We start from the raw sequence: 17,118 nt of genomic DNA, 5'->3' as shown, positions 1-17,118 counted from the left end.
TTTTGTTGCGCTACGTGTCCGCATAGGATCTTTCGGGAACTCGGTTCTACCATTCATCATCATCATCATCATTGCATTTGAGGGAGTCAATCACATCGGAGAACATATACGTGACTGGTTCACTGGAGCAACTCTTCTCATTCATCATGTCGTTTATTATCATAGCATAGGGACTTGGGATTTTTCATTTTCAGGAGGCTCTCACAGTTGATCTGTCAATTCAATTAAACACTCTTGCACACTAGCATATTACTTCTGTTTGTGTCAATATAGTACTTGCGTAGAATGTATTATTTGCCTTTGTTTTTGCCTCACACGTCCTTTGTTGAATACTTTTTCAACTAGATCACTCCGACTTTCTTGGTGCGAATTTATATATCACTGTATGACGAGTTTATATATGGGTAGCTAGAGAGGATGAATAATGTCGCAACATACAGTAACATATGTAAACATATCTAGTACCTATATTTCCTTTCCAAACTACCATGCAATGCTACTAAGCTATTTCTGACAATTGGTTCTCAATCCACTCGTATATAGGGTGGCACAACATCATATATCCACGCATCTGCTGGTATTTATATATCTACATATGTGGACAATATTGTAGTCCCGATTACATGGATTTCACTGGATGAAATCAATAATCAATTAGGATTGAATCTCAGTGCGTTCGATGATCTATAGGAGTGGCCAATAGCCTGTTCCCACACGTCTATATTGATGGCCTAAGGCACAATACACGTGACCTATTTATTACTCGATCTCATCGAGTCAACGCCAAGATTGTGCTTTTCTATCTCCAGCTTTTCTCCATATCGAAGCATAGATTACGGTCAACCAATCACAACCGTTCCTCATATTTATTATATGGGGCTAAGTGGAGCCAACGTTGCAAGGTTGTTGATTCCCTCGCCAATTCCTGGAGATAAGGTCGGGACGTCTTACTTGAAGTCATTCGGTCACTACCCGTAGGTGGCTATGATAGGCTCAGACCATCATGGATGTTTCCAAGACTGGAGACCCGCAGCCAACTGCTTCCTTATCGCACTCGGGGAAAAGAGGACTCGGATCCTGGAGGATATGGCTATTCCAGAATCATTCCATATGGCCAAGGTTATAATGATGCTGTTATCCCCCGTCTTTTTACTGCTTATTCCAAGCTTTCCTTTTTTTATTATTCAACTTCCCCACAATAGCTTTGCCTTGACGCTTTCTTGGGACGTTCGATTACTATACTATACTGGCAACTATTAGCAACTCCAAGTCTACACCTCCATCCGCCAATATGTCCAAGCTCAAATGGATACTCGACAAGGCGGCCGTCGAGAACGAGCCGGGACTCACCAATGTTCAGATGATGTTGACCAACAATGATTTACGGCCAGGTGAGACTATCCAGGCTTATAGGATTTCGGATCCTCCCCTTATTTATCACCCTCATGGTGGTACACAAAGAATACAAAGACTGATCAATGGAAATTGCACTACAGTGGACCCAGAAAGACGCCAATGGAGATGGATTAACTTTATTGCTTTCTGGATTGCGGACTCGTTGAACATCGTCAGTATCTCCAAAATGGTGCCCGGGAAAAGCCCCATGGAAGCTAACACAAATATAGAACACATGGATGATTTCCTCCTCAATGATCGTCGACGGTCTTTCCTGGTGGCAGTCTTGGATCTGTGTCTGGGTTGGATACTTCGTGGCCGCAGGTTTCGTGTGCCTGACTGGACGCATTGGCGCTGTCTATCATATTTCTTTTCCCGTCACAGCCCGAGCTTCATTCGGAATATGGGGCTCTTTATGGCCCGTCCTCAACCGCGTGGTGATGGCTATTATTTGGTACGGTGTGCAAAGTTATATTGGGGGTATGTATCTTTCCGATCCGGTGAAAGCATGCATACTTATACATTACTAGGCCAGTGTGTTACTTTGATGATCGAGGCCATTTGGCCCAGCTACCGGAACCTTCACAATGGTCTCTCTGCCAGTGCTGGCATCGATACCAAGAACTTCGTCAGCTTCTTCTTATTCTGGTTGCTCTCGCTTCCCGCCTTGTGGTTCCCCGTTCACAAAGTCCGTCACTTGTTCACTGCCAAGGCGATCTACTCTCCTATCGCCGCCATCGCTTTTTTTGCCTGGGCTATCTCCCGTGCCCACGGCCTCGGCCCGATTATCCACCAGTCCAACACCGTCCACGGAAGCGATCTTTCATGGGCGATGGTGAAAGGAATCATGTCGTGCATCGGAAACTTCGCGGCACTTATCATGAATAACCCTGATTTCTCGCGATTTGCGAAAACACCAAAGGATGCATTCTGGTCCCAGCTATTGACCATTCCCGTCGGCTTTGGCGTCACCTCATTCATTGGAATCATCGTCTCTTCCTCCTCATCGGTGATCTTCAACGACGGCTACACATGGAACCCCCTTGATCTCCTCGGAAAGTTCCTCGATGGTGCTAGTTCCGGCCAGCGCTTCGGTATCTTCATCATCGCCACCGGATTTGCCCTAGCCCAGCTCGGAACAAACATTTCCGCCAACTCAATCTCAGCAGGCACTGATCTGACTGCACTGCTACCCCGGTACATGTCTATCCGACGCGGTAGTTACATCTGCGCCGCCGTCGGCCTAGCTATGTGTCCAGTACGTCCTACCACTTATTTATTTTTAACCCCCTCAAATAACCATGACCAAAAACTAACAAAATCCACAGTGGAACCTTCTGTCAACCTCAAACAACTTCACAACCTACCTCTCAGCTTACTCTCTCTTCCTCTCCGCCATCGCCGGTGTCATGATCTGTGACTACTACATCGTCCGAAAGGGCTACCTGAACATCAACTCTCTCTACAGCGCCAGCAAAACAGACTGCTACTACTACACCGGCGGTTTCTCCTGGCGCGCCTATACCGCCTACATCTGCGGTATCATGATCAACATCGTTGGTTTCGCCGGTGCCGTGGGATGCAAGGTCCCCATCGGTGCGGAATACATCTACAACATCAACTATTTCACCGGTGTCCTTGTTTCCGGTGGTGTGTACTTCGCTCTGACGTGGTTCTTCCCCGTTCCTGAGACAAGTGCTACGTGGAACGAGGTTGATATCGATGTTGAGGATTTCTCCGTTGCATACGGAAAGGACCCTAATGACTTGGAGGGTCAAGGGTATGCTGATCGGAGGTCATTTGATGGTGCGCTTGGTTCGGATGATCGGAAGGGTCCAAGTACTTCCGACATGAAGATTTGAGCGGGCTTGGGTCTTTATGGTAGCGTTTCCTTTTGATACTGTTTTTCGTTGGTGCTCTTACCATCCAGCGAGATTCAATTTATATAATTAACTCCCTATTTGGGATATATTTACGATGATATGACAATTGACTGCTTCTGGGTTCCTAGGCTTCCAGAGATGGGCCTCCCCAGTATTTCCTTTTTATGACCCGGGAATTCTCCTTTAGGGCGTATTGCTGGGCGACTACAAACTATAGGGGCCGAGAAGTGAGGAGGGAGAGTGTTGATTTCTATGGAGAGAGATCTGCCGACTACATACTATGTAGTTATCTGGGGTGTTGATGCCTGAGGCACCGACTACGTGGCCTTAGGCCACCACAACAAATACTCGACTTCGTTCTCTTCCTCGTCATACTCACGCTTCTACCAACCCTCCATGTGCGTTTACATTGTGTGTTCGTTTAAATCTGCAGCATGGGGCCGGTGGTGGACCTCCCGGTCCCATTGCCGACGGGCCACCCTCAATAATGTAGACCTCAAGATATTCTCGGAAGTAGATGCCATCCCAATTTCCGTTTCCGCTTAGTGATCAGGATGTGGGGCGACAGACATGCAGTGGATATATGGATTTACGGAAGTAGACCATGTACTTAAACCGTCGCGGTTGGAGACAATTCCATCAACAGAAAAGCATATCACTAAAATGCCCTTCCCTCCTTCGAAAGTTACTTATAAACCCCTCCTCCACCCAGCTGAACATCCAGCATACCGTTACAATGGATTTCACCCCGGCCGAGTCACAACGCTCCGAAAGGGCCATGTAAAGCAGCCCGGTTTTCAGGCCTTTCCGGTTGACGTGACTTGGGAACAAGATTCGGAGATTCCTATGCGCGATGGAATCAAACTGTATGCCGATATATTTAGACCAACCCACGGCGATAAGGTCCCGGCCATCATTCCTTATAGTCCGTACGGTAAGGTCGACTCGGGTGTGCAGTCGTACGATATGATGGGCCCTTACCGAATAGGAATTCCGTTCCAGCGATTGAGCGGATACGAAACCTTTGAAGGGCCGAATCCAGCTGAATGGGCTGAGCGGGGATATGCTGTCGTTGATATCGATGCTCGGGGGGCGGGCCATTCCGAGGGTAACATTGCTTTCTGGGGTCAGCAGGAGGCGGAGGATATTTATGATTCCATTACGTGGGTTTCTCAGCAGCCGTGGTGTAACGGGTCGGTAGTTCTAGCGTAAGTCGATTGGATGCCTATATTATTTATCTTGCTGATCAGAACAGCGGAAATTCCTGGCTTTCTATCGCGCAAACGAATTTCGTTTCTCGATTCACTCACCCAGCGCTCAAGGCAATTGCACCATGGGAAGGTCTGTCGGATCCTTACATGCAGCAGACTTGTCGCGGTGGAATCCCCAATGCCTTTTTCAATGAAATGATTGTTCGTGGTTTTGGTGGTCTTGGAAATGTCGAGGATATGGCAAGCATGCTCAGAGAACATCCCCTGTATGACGAGTATTGGGAAAGCAAGAAAATCGACACTACGAAGATGCGCGATATCCCGGCTTACTTTACGGCTTCATACTCCACAGGACTCCACTCGGAGGGTTCCTTCGAAGGGTTTCGCGCAGCATCTACATCCAAGAAATGGCTTCGAGTCCATAATTCGCAAGAGTGGCACGATCTTTACACCGTCGCAGCAAATGATGACCTGCAGCGCTTCTTCGATTTCTATGCTAAAGGCATTCAGAATGGCTGGGAGGAGGATACTCCACGGGTGAGGCTGACCTTACTTGGATTCGAAGGCAGTCCTGCGAAGAGTATCATCGAGCGAGCGGAGGAGCAGTGGCCACCTGCACGTCTCCATACTGAGAGGTACTTCTTGGATGCAGCCACGAAGAGTTTGACTTCATGCAGGCCACAGAATTCCTCGAGATCCGTCCACGAAGGACACTCTCTGACGGACTCTTCAGACTTCAAACTGGTCTTCCCGGAGTATACCGAGTTGTGCGGGCAACCATTCGTCAAACTCTTCATGTCAGCTCCATCTCACGACGACCTAGACGTCGTCGTTCAGATTCGGAAATTATCCGCATTTGGCGACCTCCTCGAGTCGCTGAATTGGTCTCCTATGCCCCTGCCTGCGCCGAAGGTCCCCAATGTGAATGTTGCTAAGAATCTCGGTCCGCAGGGCATGCTGCGTGCTTCGCATCGTGTAAGCATAATACCTAGATCTAGCGAGGATGATGTTCCATCCTATAATCACCGCAGCAGGCAGCCTATCTCAATGGGTGAGATTGTGGAGTTAATGGTTCCGGTTTGGCCTATTGGTGTCGTTTATGAGGCCGGTGAGGGTCTTTTGCTCAGGATCTCTGGCCATGATATGTCGCTGCCAGAGATTGAGGCGTTGAAGCCCCGTGAGCCTCGTGATGAGAATAGAGGACAGCATATTGTTCATACTGGTGGGGAGTACGATAGCTATCTTGTTCTTCCGCGGATTGCGTAGGGCAGATGCTGTGAGGCGAATAGTCTAACAGTAGATTGAGCGAACAACCTTGGAAGCATCTTTTGTTTAGTAAGTTATCACGTTAGAAATGTATGCAACTCTCTGATTGTTGTTACGTTGTTCCATGCCATTTTAGAGGTTTGGAAAAAGAGGTGGCTTTAGTATCAAGGGTGACTTCAACACGGACGATGCGCAAATCATAGACTTATGCGACGACGTGGAAGAAGGTATTCAAAGTCTTCTAAAACGGGAGCCAGTCGAACCATCTAATCCATTCGATATTCCCACATTCATAACGGAGGCCAAAGCCAGTATCAAAACAGAGCCTGAGTTCCAGTCGGAACCAGTATCATCTCCATGGAAATCTGGGATGCAGCTTGTTCAGTTCCGGGCAACAGCAGAGCAGGTTGCGGATGATTATTTGAAGGAAAACAAGATCAAGTTACCCAGTAGTAGAAAGCGCCTATCAACTATTCGAGATCCGAATGCGTATCGCCGGGGCCAGGAGGACAGTTCAAAGCTCGAGATCCGTCGGCCGGTGCTGGATTAAAGATACTTGCCCCGTTAACACGTGGACATTCGTCCAGACGAAGAATTTGGATCTGAATGCTTAGTTTGACAATCCGTTACATAAAGTGTCTCAATACATCCGCCAACTCGCTTGTGTAGCATATGGGCATTAGTTAAAGGAGACGAGCATTCTCGGCTCATATTATGAAGCATACCCGGAAGAAAAACTACTTGGTTCCTGGGGGCGAAGCTGATCCCTAGGAAAAACTTCTCACCGCAAGCCTCTTGTTGAGTAAGGGATCATCCCTACCCGCTTCTGAGGAAACTTTCTATTAATAGTCTAGGTCTTACCGCTTTGGGCGTGGAAGGTAGTCGCCCTATGATGTACTTAACTATACTGAAAATCAGATCCTCGGTAAGATCCGTTAGATCATTGTAGTCCGAGTAGGCTTGATAAAGCCGGTAGGTATTGAACTCGGGATTGTAAGTAACATCAACTCCCTTGTTGCGAAAATTGCGAAAATTGCGTGAACAGGAACAGCTTCTTCCATATCTAAGACACACAAGCCAGGTTGGGGCCTATACGCAGCCCCGTCATGGAATAATTACCTTTTTATATATTACTAGGTAGATGCTTCTCTTCTCCGAATGAAAATAACATTAATTGATCTGTAAGGTCTAAATAGGGTCTATTGCATCCTCCCTTGGATTGGATGATTTCTTCAGTGTCCCAGGGCCGGGCTGCCAGCTATAGATAGTGGAAGAGCCACCACTAATAAATACCCGCATCACGATACAGGAACGACCCTAATCCTAGGGCCGTCAGAAGAAGTCTCCAACCGCACGTCCATTTTGCGAGACGTCTGTTCAATGCCCTTGAGGGTAGGATCAGTCCTGAAAGGATTTGGTCCCTCAAGATCCAAGTTGGAGAATAGTAGAGCCAAAGGCGAAGACTTCCAAATGTAATCTCTCCTTGTATGGAAAATAGTGATGACCAAGAAAAGCGAACTTAGGAACACCAGTGTGGTAGGTAAAATCATCCACAGCCACCGCACATGAACATAAGATACCGTGGACCAGGCAGTTCCATTATGAGAGGCATGGCAGATTTTCGATCGTGCATGGGACGTGAGTGAGGCTGCGAGTGACTGGAAGACAAGGTTTATGTCGGTGTAATTGCCGTATGTCCCGTGGAGGACTTCGATAGAGTCGGATGACCAACTTGGTCGATTACTCATGAAGAGTGACCCCGTACCTTTTAGTAAGGGGGTGATTGAGTTTGAAAGAGCTAGGGTGCTTAGCCAGCTCACTTTGAAGGCGCACTCTGGGTTGTGTGTGCTTTCTTGTTGTGTGCCGTTCACGTAGCAAGTATTTGGTACGATTTCAAAGTCTTTTGAAGAGGCGAGCGAGTAATTCGATGTACCTTCATTTGAGATGCGCTTCTCCGTGAATGCACCGCCATTGACAGCTGCATGATAGGTATCGACACAGAAGTAGAGGGAGCACTCAGTTGCACTCACTGTGGGAGGTATACCGTAGCCAGCAGCCGTGATTGCGGTAAAATTGAGAATATTAGCCAGGCCGGTGGTGTTTAGGCTGACGAGGTTGCCAAGATATGTGCTGTTCATGACATATTGTCCAGTTGTGGATGTTTGGAAACTGAAATTATTCGGTAGTTTGTAGTTGTACGTTGCTTGCTGAGAGGTGAACCCATCCACCTTGTGAAGTGTTAAAGAGTCGGTAATGTTGGCGCAGCGGCTGCAAATACCGAGAGACTGATACGGTGCGAATGTACAGTTTCCTGTAGCGCACTCCATCAAAGAACTTTTACTGTTTGGGCTTTGTCCTTGGAAGATCCCAGAGTAGATCGCACCGATGGTCGACGGCGGTGCTTTGTTCATCCCGGGCCCTTCGCCTAGTCCATAATCGTTGTAAAGACTTGAGTTGCACACTTGAATGGATGCATTACCGTGAGTTGGGATTGACCGTCCTAGGATTCCCATTACCTGCTGCACAAATGGGTCCGTAGCAGCTGCGATAACGAGGACCAGACATCCGAATGTGACAAGATGGCTTTTAAGGAATGTTAGCTAAGATCTATGTTAAAATTCATATAGACTCACCGAGGAACAAAGCAAAATAGAGCAATCAAGGCCCCCACTGGTCCACGGCTAGCGGCGTCGAGTAGAGCCAAGTCACTTAGTTTATTGCCTTGATTAAACCAGGACCATTTCAGTTGAGACAAAGATTCAGTAGCAATGCACACCATTCCCGCCTTCATGGCTGTAGACAGAACCGAGACCAATGCGTTCAACGTGATACCGTACGGCCAGTCCGGCACTGGTTTCCCATCGAAATTGTACAGCACAATTATAATGGCAACTAGGAAAGCCACAGCGATGAGACAATTAAGGATTTCGAAGGTCCAACTTGAACCAAAGAAATTCGTCTGAGATTGCAGTATCGCTTGTTGTTCTTGCACGGATAACGGCCGTGACTTGCGTTTTGCATTTGTTGCAGTCTCCGATGGGTCATCCAGTCGGAGATACGTGAGCTCGTATTCCTCTTTGCTAAGAGCCATCTTGTCAAGTCTGGAGACACCCGTGCCAAGGACATCCAGGGGAAGAAGGATAATATGCTGGGACAAGAGGATTTTGAAGATCCCGGGCATCTCCACATTAGGCAAAATAAGTGAAACAAGGGCAGAACTACTGAAGCTGAACAGTGGATAGTAGTGGAGTAGATGATACCTGGTAAGAGTCTAGTGTCGACAATCTTCATTTGATCGTCAAGCCGGTCCAACGGTGTGCTTGTTTACCCTGAAAAAGTGGATCAGGTCAAAAAGGATTGAAATCCTTCCAATAATTCTAGAAAAAAACGAGATTACTAGACTGCGGCATATCCGCTCCAATGGATATCAGATCGATCCTTATATCCGCAAATTGCGGACATTAGATATTAGTTGATATATCCGTACTAGTATAACTTTTGTCGAGTACTATGCATGATGCATGGTCGAAATTACCGTGTCAATGCAGCCCGGAAAATCAATGAACCGTTATGATAACGGTACCATACAAAAGTACATACATTGCTTAATCATCGATGTCCGCACAGATTGGAAAAACAGCGGACTTTGTCAAATTTAGAGATTTTTACATATGTGAATTTTACATACATTGTCGTACACGTTTATTTTCTGTCACCAGCCTCTCCTGAAAATTATTGAGAGCAGCCTTTTTGCTCAAAGGAGCCAAATGCTAGGTGTCTCAAATGTTTCTTAGCGGAGCTATCCAAGATTCGGTTCCTAGGAGTAAACTAGGGTCCCATCAATGTATATTTTGGCGTATTCACATGGAGTAGCGGCCTAGGACCTCGACCAACTCAACGGGTAGCCGTTCCTCAAAGTCGAGCCATCAAATTCCCTGACTTTTTCATCCTCCGTGCCATTTCCCAACTAGCCCAGTCCGCAATAGCCATAACAGTGACCATAGGGTTCGCGCCGCTAGCGCTAGGGAACACAGAAGCATCGATGGCATAGAGACCTTCAGTTCCCCAGACCTGGCAGGTAGGATCTACCACGCTCGACTTGGAGGAACTACCCATACGACATGTTCCCATCTTTAGCCCGGTCCGCCATGATTTCAAAGATTCAATGAGAAGATTCAGAGAAGACCCAGGGCTGTCATGGACTGAAAAAGAATTTTGATAGTAGCTATGTATTTTTTAGGCCAGATGTGTGAAGGGCTATATACTTATATTGTTGATAGCTTATCCCCGCTTCCTTTCGGTCTTAATGTTAAGTTCTAGATCGAGAGACCAGAGGCAAGGCTCAAGAGCTTCCCAACAAATAGTTTTGTTTGGCTCTGTACGGTATAATTTACGGAATTTCGAGGAAGACATAGCAAGCAAAAGGGTAGGATCAGCGCAACCTCGGTCGGTGTGGATATCTTGATCAATAGGGTTGAAGAGTTATGGATCTAGCTCGGTTCATTATTACTCTACAACTCCGATTGTCAGTTTCCTGACGTACAGTGTAATTCCAGGTCAGCTACCTCATAGCACGACGTTTTGGCCATGCTCCATGTCTAATCTTAATCGAGATCGTCTGGTAATGATATCAGACCAGAAGCTGGGGAAAGGTTTTATTCCATGGATTTGGACCTGGTCACAGCCTTGGAAGAATAGAAGTATTATTGTCATCAAAGTGGCGGCCCGATGTTCAGAGTGCCGAGGTCGGTATTCGGGGATTACCACTCTGAAGTACGAAGAATAATCATAAATGAAGTTGGATATCCTAATCGTATTTCAAAAAACCTCGGCTTGAAATCACAGAATTATATCTTTCGGAAAGAAATAACAGACAGGAAAACTCCCTTCCTCTTCCTAGGTTCCTTGTCAGAAAAAGTCCAACCGTTGTCACGATGGAAACGAAAACAATGAAAGCAATTGGAGTCGCCAAGTACGGCTCGGTCGACAGCTTCGAGTCCCGCGACGTTCCGCGACCGGGGAGCCCTACAGGAATGGACATTCTTGTTCAGTGAGTATTATCATCCAATGTAGCACCACATTGATTCTCACGTCATTAAGAGTCAAGGCCTGTTCAGTGAATCCTATCGACACGAAAGTTCGCAAAGGGACTTATGATGACGCTCCTGGTAAAGATCCCCCTCCCTTTGTTTTTTGGAAGACTTTCATGCTTATTGAATAAAGACTACTACAAGTTTGCGCCTAAGGGTTTCCATATCATTGGGTTTGACGGCGCCGGAACCGTTTTGGAGGTCGGGCCTCAATGCACAAATTTCAAGCCTGGCGATGATGTCTTCTACGTGAGCTCCACTACTCGCCAAGGCAGTGCTGCAGAGTACCTCCTAGTTGATGAACGTCACTGTGCCGAGAAGCCGAAGTCGCTTGACTTCGTGGAAGCCGCTTGTATGGGCCTGACCTTCGGTACGGCATACCAGTCTCTTGTTGACAGGCTGGAGATTAAGCAGAGTGAAAACGTTGGTATTCTGATTGTGAGTTTCACTTATGCCCTTAGTCAATGTTATAATGGCTATTGCTACCTTGGTTGCATTTCGAACAGACATCTGACCGTTCTAGATCAATGGCGGAGGTGGAGTTGGAAGCGCTGCCATTCAAATCGCCAGGAAAGTTTTGCAACTTCCTGTGGTGATTGCAACGGCATCCCGACCTGAAACCATGGCGTCATGCAAGAAAATGGGTGCCACCCATGTTGTGAATCATAGGGAGGATCTCGAGTCCCAGATTAAAGCGTTGAACCTAGATGTTCCAATCAGGTATGTTCCGCCCTCTTTTACTGTGGTGTCCTTTGAATTGCAAAAATTGACACTAATAATTGCAGGTACGCTTACGTGGTTGCAAGGACTGAGCAATATATGCACGCCCTGGGCAAAATCTGTGCACCCTTTTCCAAAGTTTGTTCGATTGTGCAAGCCAAATTCGATCTCTATGGGACCGATTTCATGTCAAAGTCGATGACCTTCTCGTGGGATTGGCTGGGTTCGGCAGCCTACCATCGTACGAGCTTAGAGAACTATCAGCGAATCTTTACGACCTTGGCTCATCATATAGATGAGGGAAATTTGGTGCCAAACCTCACCAGACGTCTCAAGCTGAATCTAAGTGGACTAAAGGAAGCTCACCAGCTAATTGAGTCCACTGCCACTGTGGGAAAACTTGCTCTAGGGGTGGATGAACCAGGTGAAGGGGCTCCGTTTGCTTAAGATTGGATTGCTCCTTTGAACAAGGCTTCGCAGTGGAGGACTTTATGCGATTCCGTATACGGATATTTGCGGAATTCTGTCAAGAACCGAATTGCAGTGCTAATTGAACCCAAATGGAACCGCGACAAATGCTTCTTGATTGCGTATATAAGCTGCTTTACTTCCCAACCCTCTCCAGCAACCTGAATGGGCAAAGAAAAACGGTGATTAATCATGCTACCGCTCTTTATTTCTGGTATCTCAAAAAGAAAAAGAAAAAGAAAAAGAAAAGAAAACGACTGGGCCGTATGACATAAGTGAACACCATTCTATAGAATCTATTTTACGATTTTCGACATGAGAATTTTGTATTAATAAGGAAGAATATGCACTCAACACATGGATGAAAAGACGCATTTTTATATCGCCGACTGCGACATTTAGTAGCCTATTGATTCTTTCCATCGCTTGTGATGAGTAGCTTACATTGAGCGATTGGAGAGCCATATTCGAAGGGGGTTTACTGGAGCGTCTATATTCCTCGCAATATATCCAACTTATATCCAACTTGATTCTGTATAGGTCAGATTGCCAATCGAATATGATTGGACACACGTAATCCAATCAAATTGAAGAAAGCAAACGCGATCGCCGTTTCGGCATACAATAAAAAGCTTGTTTGTTGTCTTGGCTGATGATTTGAGCAACCTCGGTCGGCTAGAGCAACGTAATCAAAAGCTCAAGGAGGTTCGATGATTTTTGGATTACTTATCCATTTTTAAACCGAGGCTTGTAGAAGAAAACAGAATGCAGTCTTTTAGTATCGTCTCTGCTAGTCTATTTTTCATCCTCGAACAAACAGCAGGACAATCTCCAAATTTCGACTTACACCTGGAACACTCAATATTCGCAACATATTCTCAGTATCTCAGCAAAAATGGTCCTCGCTCGTGAGAACATTGAGTTCAGAACTTGCGATGGCACAGTGCTTCGGGGCTGGTTCTATCCCCAGGTTAAGAAATCGGCATGTGTGATCATGACACACGGGGTACGTTCTCCATGAGGGACTGCACTTTCCCATGAAATTGGCTAATTCCGATCCCTTGGCCGTAAAAAGCTGGGTGGTGTCCGCCACCATTGGCTCCCGGATTTTGCGGATCGATTCCAGCAAGCTGGTTACAATGTACTCCTCTATGATAATCGGAACTGGGGTGACAGTGATGGACTACCGCGACAAGAGTCAAACCCGACCCTTCAACAAGCCGACTACTACGACGCGTTCAATTTCGCAACAGCATTCCCTAGTGTGGATGATACTCGCATAGTCTATTGGGGCACGAGCTTCTCCGGTGGAAATGTTCTATACGCAGCCGCTGTGGACAAACGTATCAAAGCTGCTATCGTACAGTGCCCTGCGGTTTCTGGAGAAACGCGATCCTTGGCCTTCAAAGACCGCATCCCAAGTATTCTGAAAGAGCGTGCTCGTATCTCAGCAGGATCAGAGCCAGAAAGGATTCCGCTTATTGCGGAAAACTTGGAGGCAGCGCAGTTAGGGACCACCACTGCCATGTTTCCCGGCGTTCATGCTTACGAGCAGGTGCGCGGTTCGTACGATTGCGGTGGTCGTTGGGAAAATTCCGTTACGGTTCAAACACAACTGAATATGCTTCCTTTTGAAGGACAGGGTATGGTGCATCGTATCTCGCCGACTCCGCTATTGATGGTTGTTCCCGGAAATGATATCCTTGTCACCACGGCATCTCAGATGGCCACCTACGAAAAGGCCAGAGAGCCAAAGCAGCTTTTGTATATTGATGGTGCTGGTCATTTTGACATCTACACCGGAGATTGGTTTGAACAGAACATCAAAGGACAGATTGAGTTCTTGGGGAAATGGCTTGGCTCTTCTTGAGACGCGACACGTGTAACAAACTCGGATTGGCTTCTTGAAGGTTTCCTGCGCAGAAGAAAGTGTGATTGAAATTTTCCTTGGCATTCGATATTCCTTTTGTTGCGCACAGTACTATTGCGCTCGAAATTACATTTAGACTACCTACACCTTAAATGATAGAGCATTATCCTCTTTGACTCGGTTAGTTTATCTGATGTTTCGCCGGATTTGATAGGAAATCAGACACGACACAAATATTGACAGTGAAGCTTGAGCTTACTTGTCGGAGCTGGGGCTGGATAAATTTCGAGTCTAGGTTATAGAAAAAAAAAGGCTGTGAAGAATGACCTCTGCCACTTAACAATTTACCTACGTACATACCTGCTTGTCAACAGTAAAGTGCATTTTTAATACAAAACACAAAAAAAACGTCTTTATTTTTGATGTCAAGAAAACTGTTTTTGATTATCCTAAGCTAATTTCACATACTGGTTGCTCAGTCAACATTGAAACTATACGTAGATTCATTTCTTCACGAGCATTGCACCTCCCCATAGCGACCCGATGTTCAATCGGGTGGGATGTAACTCTATCATTTGAGAGTATAATTCCTCGGGAGTGGATGTTTGTCCATCTAGTCGCGCGAAGTCATCCAAATAATCCTTGGTCGCTTGGATGCCATTGGGGGAGAATCCCTTAGATGGGTCACTATGACCGCCAACGACAATTCTCGGTTTAAGGGTCGCAATCTTATCGAGCGCTGCCATCCATCGCGATCTGGCCTCTGGGGATTTTGATTCTCCAAGGTACGGATGGGTGTTGTTGTAGACTGCGTCTCCCGCAACAACCAAGCTAATTGCAGGCACCCATAGAGCCGTTGTATCATCTGTGTCTGTATGGCCCAGTCTAACCACTTCCAATCGCTCGTCTTCCAAAATGAAGTGGTCTTGCTCGAGGGGAGTGGCCATCACGAGCTTTTCCGGGATCTGCCCAGGGAAAAGATTTCTCCAAAAAGCGTCCATGCCTTCGGGAGACATGGCTTCGGCCATTCGAGAGACAGTCTCCGGCGTAGCCACGACCTTTGCCTCTGGAAATTTCTCGAGGATGGCACCGGTACCATAGAAATGATCGGCGTGGGCATGGGAGACATAAATTGTCTTGAGGTTTTTCCCGGTGGCTACTACCCAGTCTACCAACTCCTTGGCAGCAGCTATGGTTAACTGGGTATCGACCAGCACCGCATCCTTATCGCCGAAGATCAAAGTTGAGGTAGTCGGCACCCACTTGAGGTGATCGTGACCGGCTGGTGTGGACCGATTCACGCCAGAACGTCTGCTGGTGAATACTTTGTAGTCGAGACACATGTTGTAGAGAATTGGAGTTGAATCGATTTAATGGATGAAGAAAGGTTTGACACACATAAATTGCAAATTTGTTCTTGGGTCTCTATATAAATGTTGGGTATAGTTCAATGGAACTGTGACCCAAACATCGGTGAAGGACCTAAGTGGCGATGAGGGATTACTGATCATTGACCTCTGGAAACCGAGGTGAGTCCGTTGCTTGACCCACATTAAAGTTTGTGTTGTCATTGGACCCTTGAAAGCTCGGCTTTGTATAGGCATGGATTGCGGAAGACCTGCGCCTCGGCAGTGATATAATCAAGAAATCGCAGCACAGATCTTTCGGCTTCCCGGTTGTGGCGTCAGCCCTCCAATGTAACCAACTATAAGATACTTACGAATCTCTATATATCAATCCAAGGAAAACAAGAGCTCTCTCTCGTTCTATATCGTGCCTCCTTTCTTTCACTTTTATTCTCCAATCATGCCTGAATTGGTAAGCTGTGTTTCCGCCTCTACCTGGAATGCATCCGGACCGGAGACACCAGCTCAACAATTTTTCAAAAAATACGTTGATACAGTTGATTCCTATGGCTTTAATCACGGATCTGGCTTACGATTCTATTCCAAAAACGTCATTTTCCACAACCAAAACAACGCCCAGTACAATGGTGGGGACGAGATGTGGGCGTGGATGAAGCGTCTTTTCGGACAATTTGAAAGACTGCGACACGATTTCCACAGCCTCTGGGAAATCAAAAATGATGACGGTACAACTACCATCATGACCCAGTGGACCCGCAATATCTGGCTGCCTGGAAATAACACCGAAGAGCCGACTGTCAGCATTCCGCTCAGCTGGATCTCTATTATCGGCTCTGCTGACCTCGCCGATGCTGTGGATGGATTGAATTTCAGGGAGGTCTGGCTTTACTGGGATACGGGTTTGCTCGCGCAGTATCTCCCCAAGGAGGCTGTTGTTTTCCAAACGCAAAATGTCCTACACAAGGAATGAACCTCGCCTAGTAAGTAAATGCAGTCAATCTTGGTATAACAGTGTCAGAGGTGGTCAGCTAACAGATTGGAAAGGCAGAAAAAGGTGGTCTTCTTGTCAACAACACGGTGGAATAGGAGCGAGAAGGTAGCTCAGTGATCTACGTGTACAGCAATCACCTTTAAAGTCCATTCTCAGACTTTAGATGTATATTTTGGAGACAGACAGGTGATGGCCATAGCCTAGTTCAAAATAATACCTTAGCAATTTATGTCCATTGTCCAAGAAAATGATTATCTCATTAACATGGCGCGAAAGTTCTGTAACATTCGAGTAGACATTTGAAAAGGAAGAATAATTAAGGCTTTCGGTATGCTATGTTCAATCAATGGGTGAACATCTCGGCCAGCAGATTATTAGTTTTAGTCACATGGAAGAAATCAGGAATGATTGTTCTAAAGGGGTCGGGGGATATATGACTTCGATATAACTCTTTTCACTAATGCGCGGCCAACCTCACCTGACATTTGTTTCTATTTTCTTTTTTCTTTTTTTTGGTATTCATATTTTCGCTGCCCTTGAACCTCATTGGCGGCCCAATTTGGATAGTGACAACAGTCTTGAAGGTGACACCAGGGGTGGATGAGAAAACGGGGAGAAGGTGATGATAGCAAAAAGAAGAGCTAGCAGTGGGACGGGTCGGGAGATGAGCATGCTGCAAGACATGCGACAGGGAAGACTCTTAGAGGTCGAGGCCATCATTGGAAATGCCGTACGTCTGGGTCATAAATGGGCAGTCAAGATGCCGAGGTTGGAGACTGTTTATACACTGGCGGAAGCAATATATGAAGCACTAGTAACGGAAACCCAAATTGAGTAGTACGTAGTAGCATAAATGC

General features: G+C 46.5%; 8 protein-coding genes across 8 annotated transcripts; 5 read left to right on the top strand and 3 right to left on the bottom strand.

Annotated features, from left to right (window-relative positions):
• Window positions 1-1,291: 1,291 nt before the first annotated feature.
• N7455_006430 (nucleobase cation symporter-1 family protein) lies at window positions 1,292-3,257 on the top strand (the record flags this gene model as incomplete). The annotated part of the gene is made up of 5 exons (XM_040956949.2): window positions 1,292-1,391; window positions 1,497-1,567; window positions 1,626-1,875; window positions 1,926-2,653; window positions 2,724-3,257. 5 exons carry the CDS (start codon window positions 1,292-1,294, stop codon window positions 3,255-3,257), a joined length of 1,683 nt encoding a protein of 560 aa, XP_040812564.2.
• Window positions 3,258-3,941: 684 nt separating this feature from the next.
• Window positions 3,942-6,305, top strand: N7455_006429 (uncharacterized protein; the record flags this gene model as incomplete). Its single annotated transcript, XM_065605356.1, has 4 exons — window positions 3,942-4,486; window positions 4,534-5,751; window positions 5,812-5,824; window positions 5,892-6,305. The coding sequence occupies 4 exons, from the start codon at window positions 3,942-3,944 to the stop codon at window positions 6,303-6,305; spliced, it is 2,190 nt and encodes a 729-aa protein (XP_065461210.1).
• A 748-nt stretch (window positions 6,306-7,053) lies between these two features.
• Window positions 7,054-8,846, bottom strand: N7455_006428 (DUF3176 domain-containing protein; the record flags this gene model as incomplete). The annotated part of the gene is made up of 2 exons (XM_040956911.2): window positions 7,054-8,338; window positions 8,389-8,846. 2 exons carry the CDS (start codon window positions 8,844-8,846, stop codon window positions 7,054-7,056), a joined length of 1,743 nt encoding a protein of 580 aa, XP_040812677.2.
• Window positions 8,847-9,667: 821 nt separating this feature from the next.
• On the bottom strand, window positions 9,668-9,886 carry N7455_006427 (GMC family oxidoreductase; the record flags this gene model as incomplete). Its single annotated transcript, XM_065605355.1, has 1 exon — window positions 9,668-9,886. One exon carries the CDS (start codon window positions 9,884-9,886, stop codon window positions 9,668-9,670), a length of 219 nt encoding a protein of 72 aa, XP_065461209.1.
• Window positions 9,887-10,689: 803 nt separating this feature from the next.
• N7455_006426 (zinc-binding alcohol dehydrogenase family protein) lies at window positions 10,690-12,012 on the top strand (the record flags this gene model as incomplete). Its single annotated transcript, XM_040956975.2, has 5 exons — window positions 10,690-10,805; window positions 10,856-10,923; window positions 10,979-11,283; window positions 11,369-11,565; window positions 11,631-12,012. The coding sequence occupies 5 exons, from the start codon at window positions 10,690-10,692 to the stop codon at window positions 12,010-12,012; spliced, it is 1,068 nt and encodes a 355-aa protein (XP_040812560.2).
• Window positions 12,013-12,928: 916 nt separating this feature from the next.
• Window positions 12,929-13,903, top strand: N7455_006425 (alpha/beta hydrolase; the record flags this gene model as incomplete). Its single annotated transcript, XM_040957018.2, has 2 exons — window positions 12,929-13,039; window positions 13,109-13,903. The coding sequence occupies 2 exons, from the start codon at window positions 12,929-12,931 to the stop codon at window positions 13,901-13,903; spliced, it is 906 nt and encodes a 301-aa protein (XP_040812595.2).
• A 503-nt stretch (window positions 13,904-14,406) lies between these two features.
• On the bottom strand, window positions 14,407-15,246 carry N7455_006424 (MBL fold metallo-hydrolase; the record flags this gene model as incomplete). The annotated part of the gene is made up of 1 exon (XM_040956991.2): window positions 14,407-15,246. The coding sequence occupies one exon, from the start codon at window positions 15,244-15,246 to the stop codon at window positions 14,407-14,409; it is 840 nt and encodes a 279-aa protein (XP_040812638.2).
• Window positions 15,247-15,709: 463 nt separating this feature from the next.
• N7455_006423 (uncharacterized protein) lies at window positions 15,710-16,240 on the top strand (the record flags this gene model as incomplete). Its single annotated transcript, XM_040956937.2, has 1 exon — window positions 15,710-16,240. The coding sequence occupies one exon, from the start codon at window positions 15,710-15,712 to the stop codon at window positions 16,238-16,240; it is 531 nt and encodes a 176-aa protein (XP_040812554.2).
• Between the last annotated feature and the right edge of the window lie 878 nt (window positions 16,241-17,118).

The sequence above is a fragment of the Penicillium solitum genome, assembly GCF_028829755.1.
Source record: "Penicillium solitum strain IBT 25940 chromosome Unknown utg000004l_segment0_segment0, whole genome shotgun sequence".
Taxonomy (NCBI): Eukaryota; Fungi; Ascomycota; class Eurotiomycetes; order Eurotiales; family Aspergillaceae; genus Penicillium; species Penicillium solitum.
Note: the sequence above shows the minus strand (reverse complement) of the source record. Positions and strands in the feature narration are given on the sequence as shown.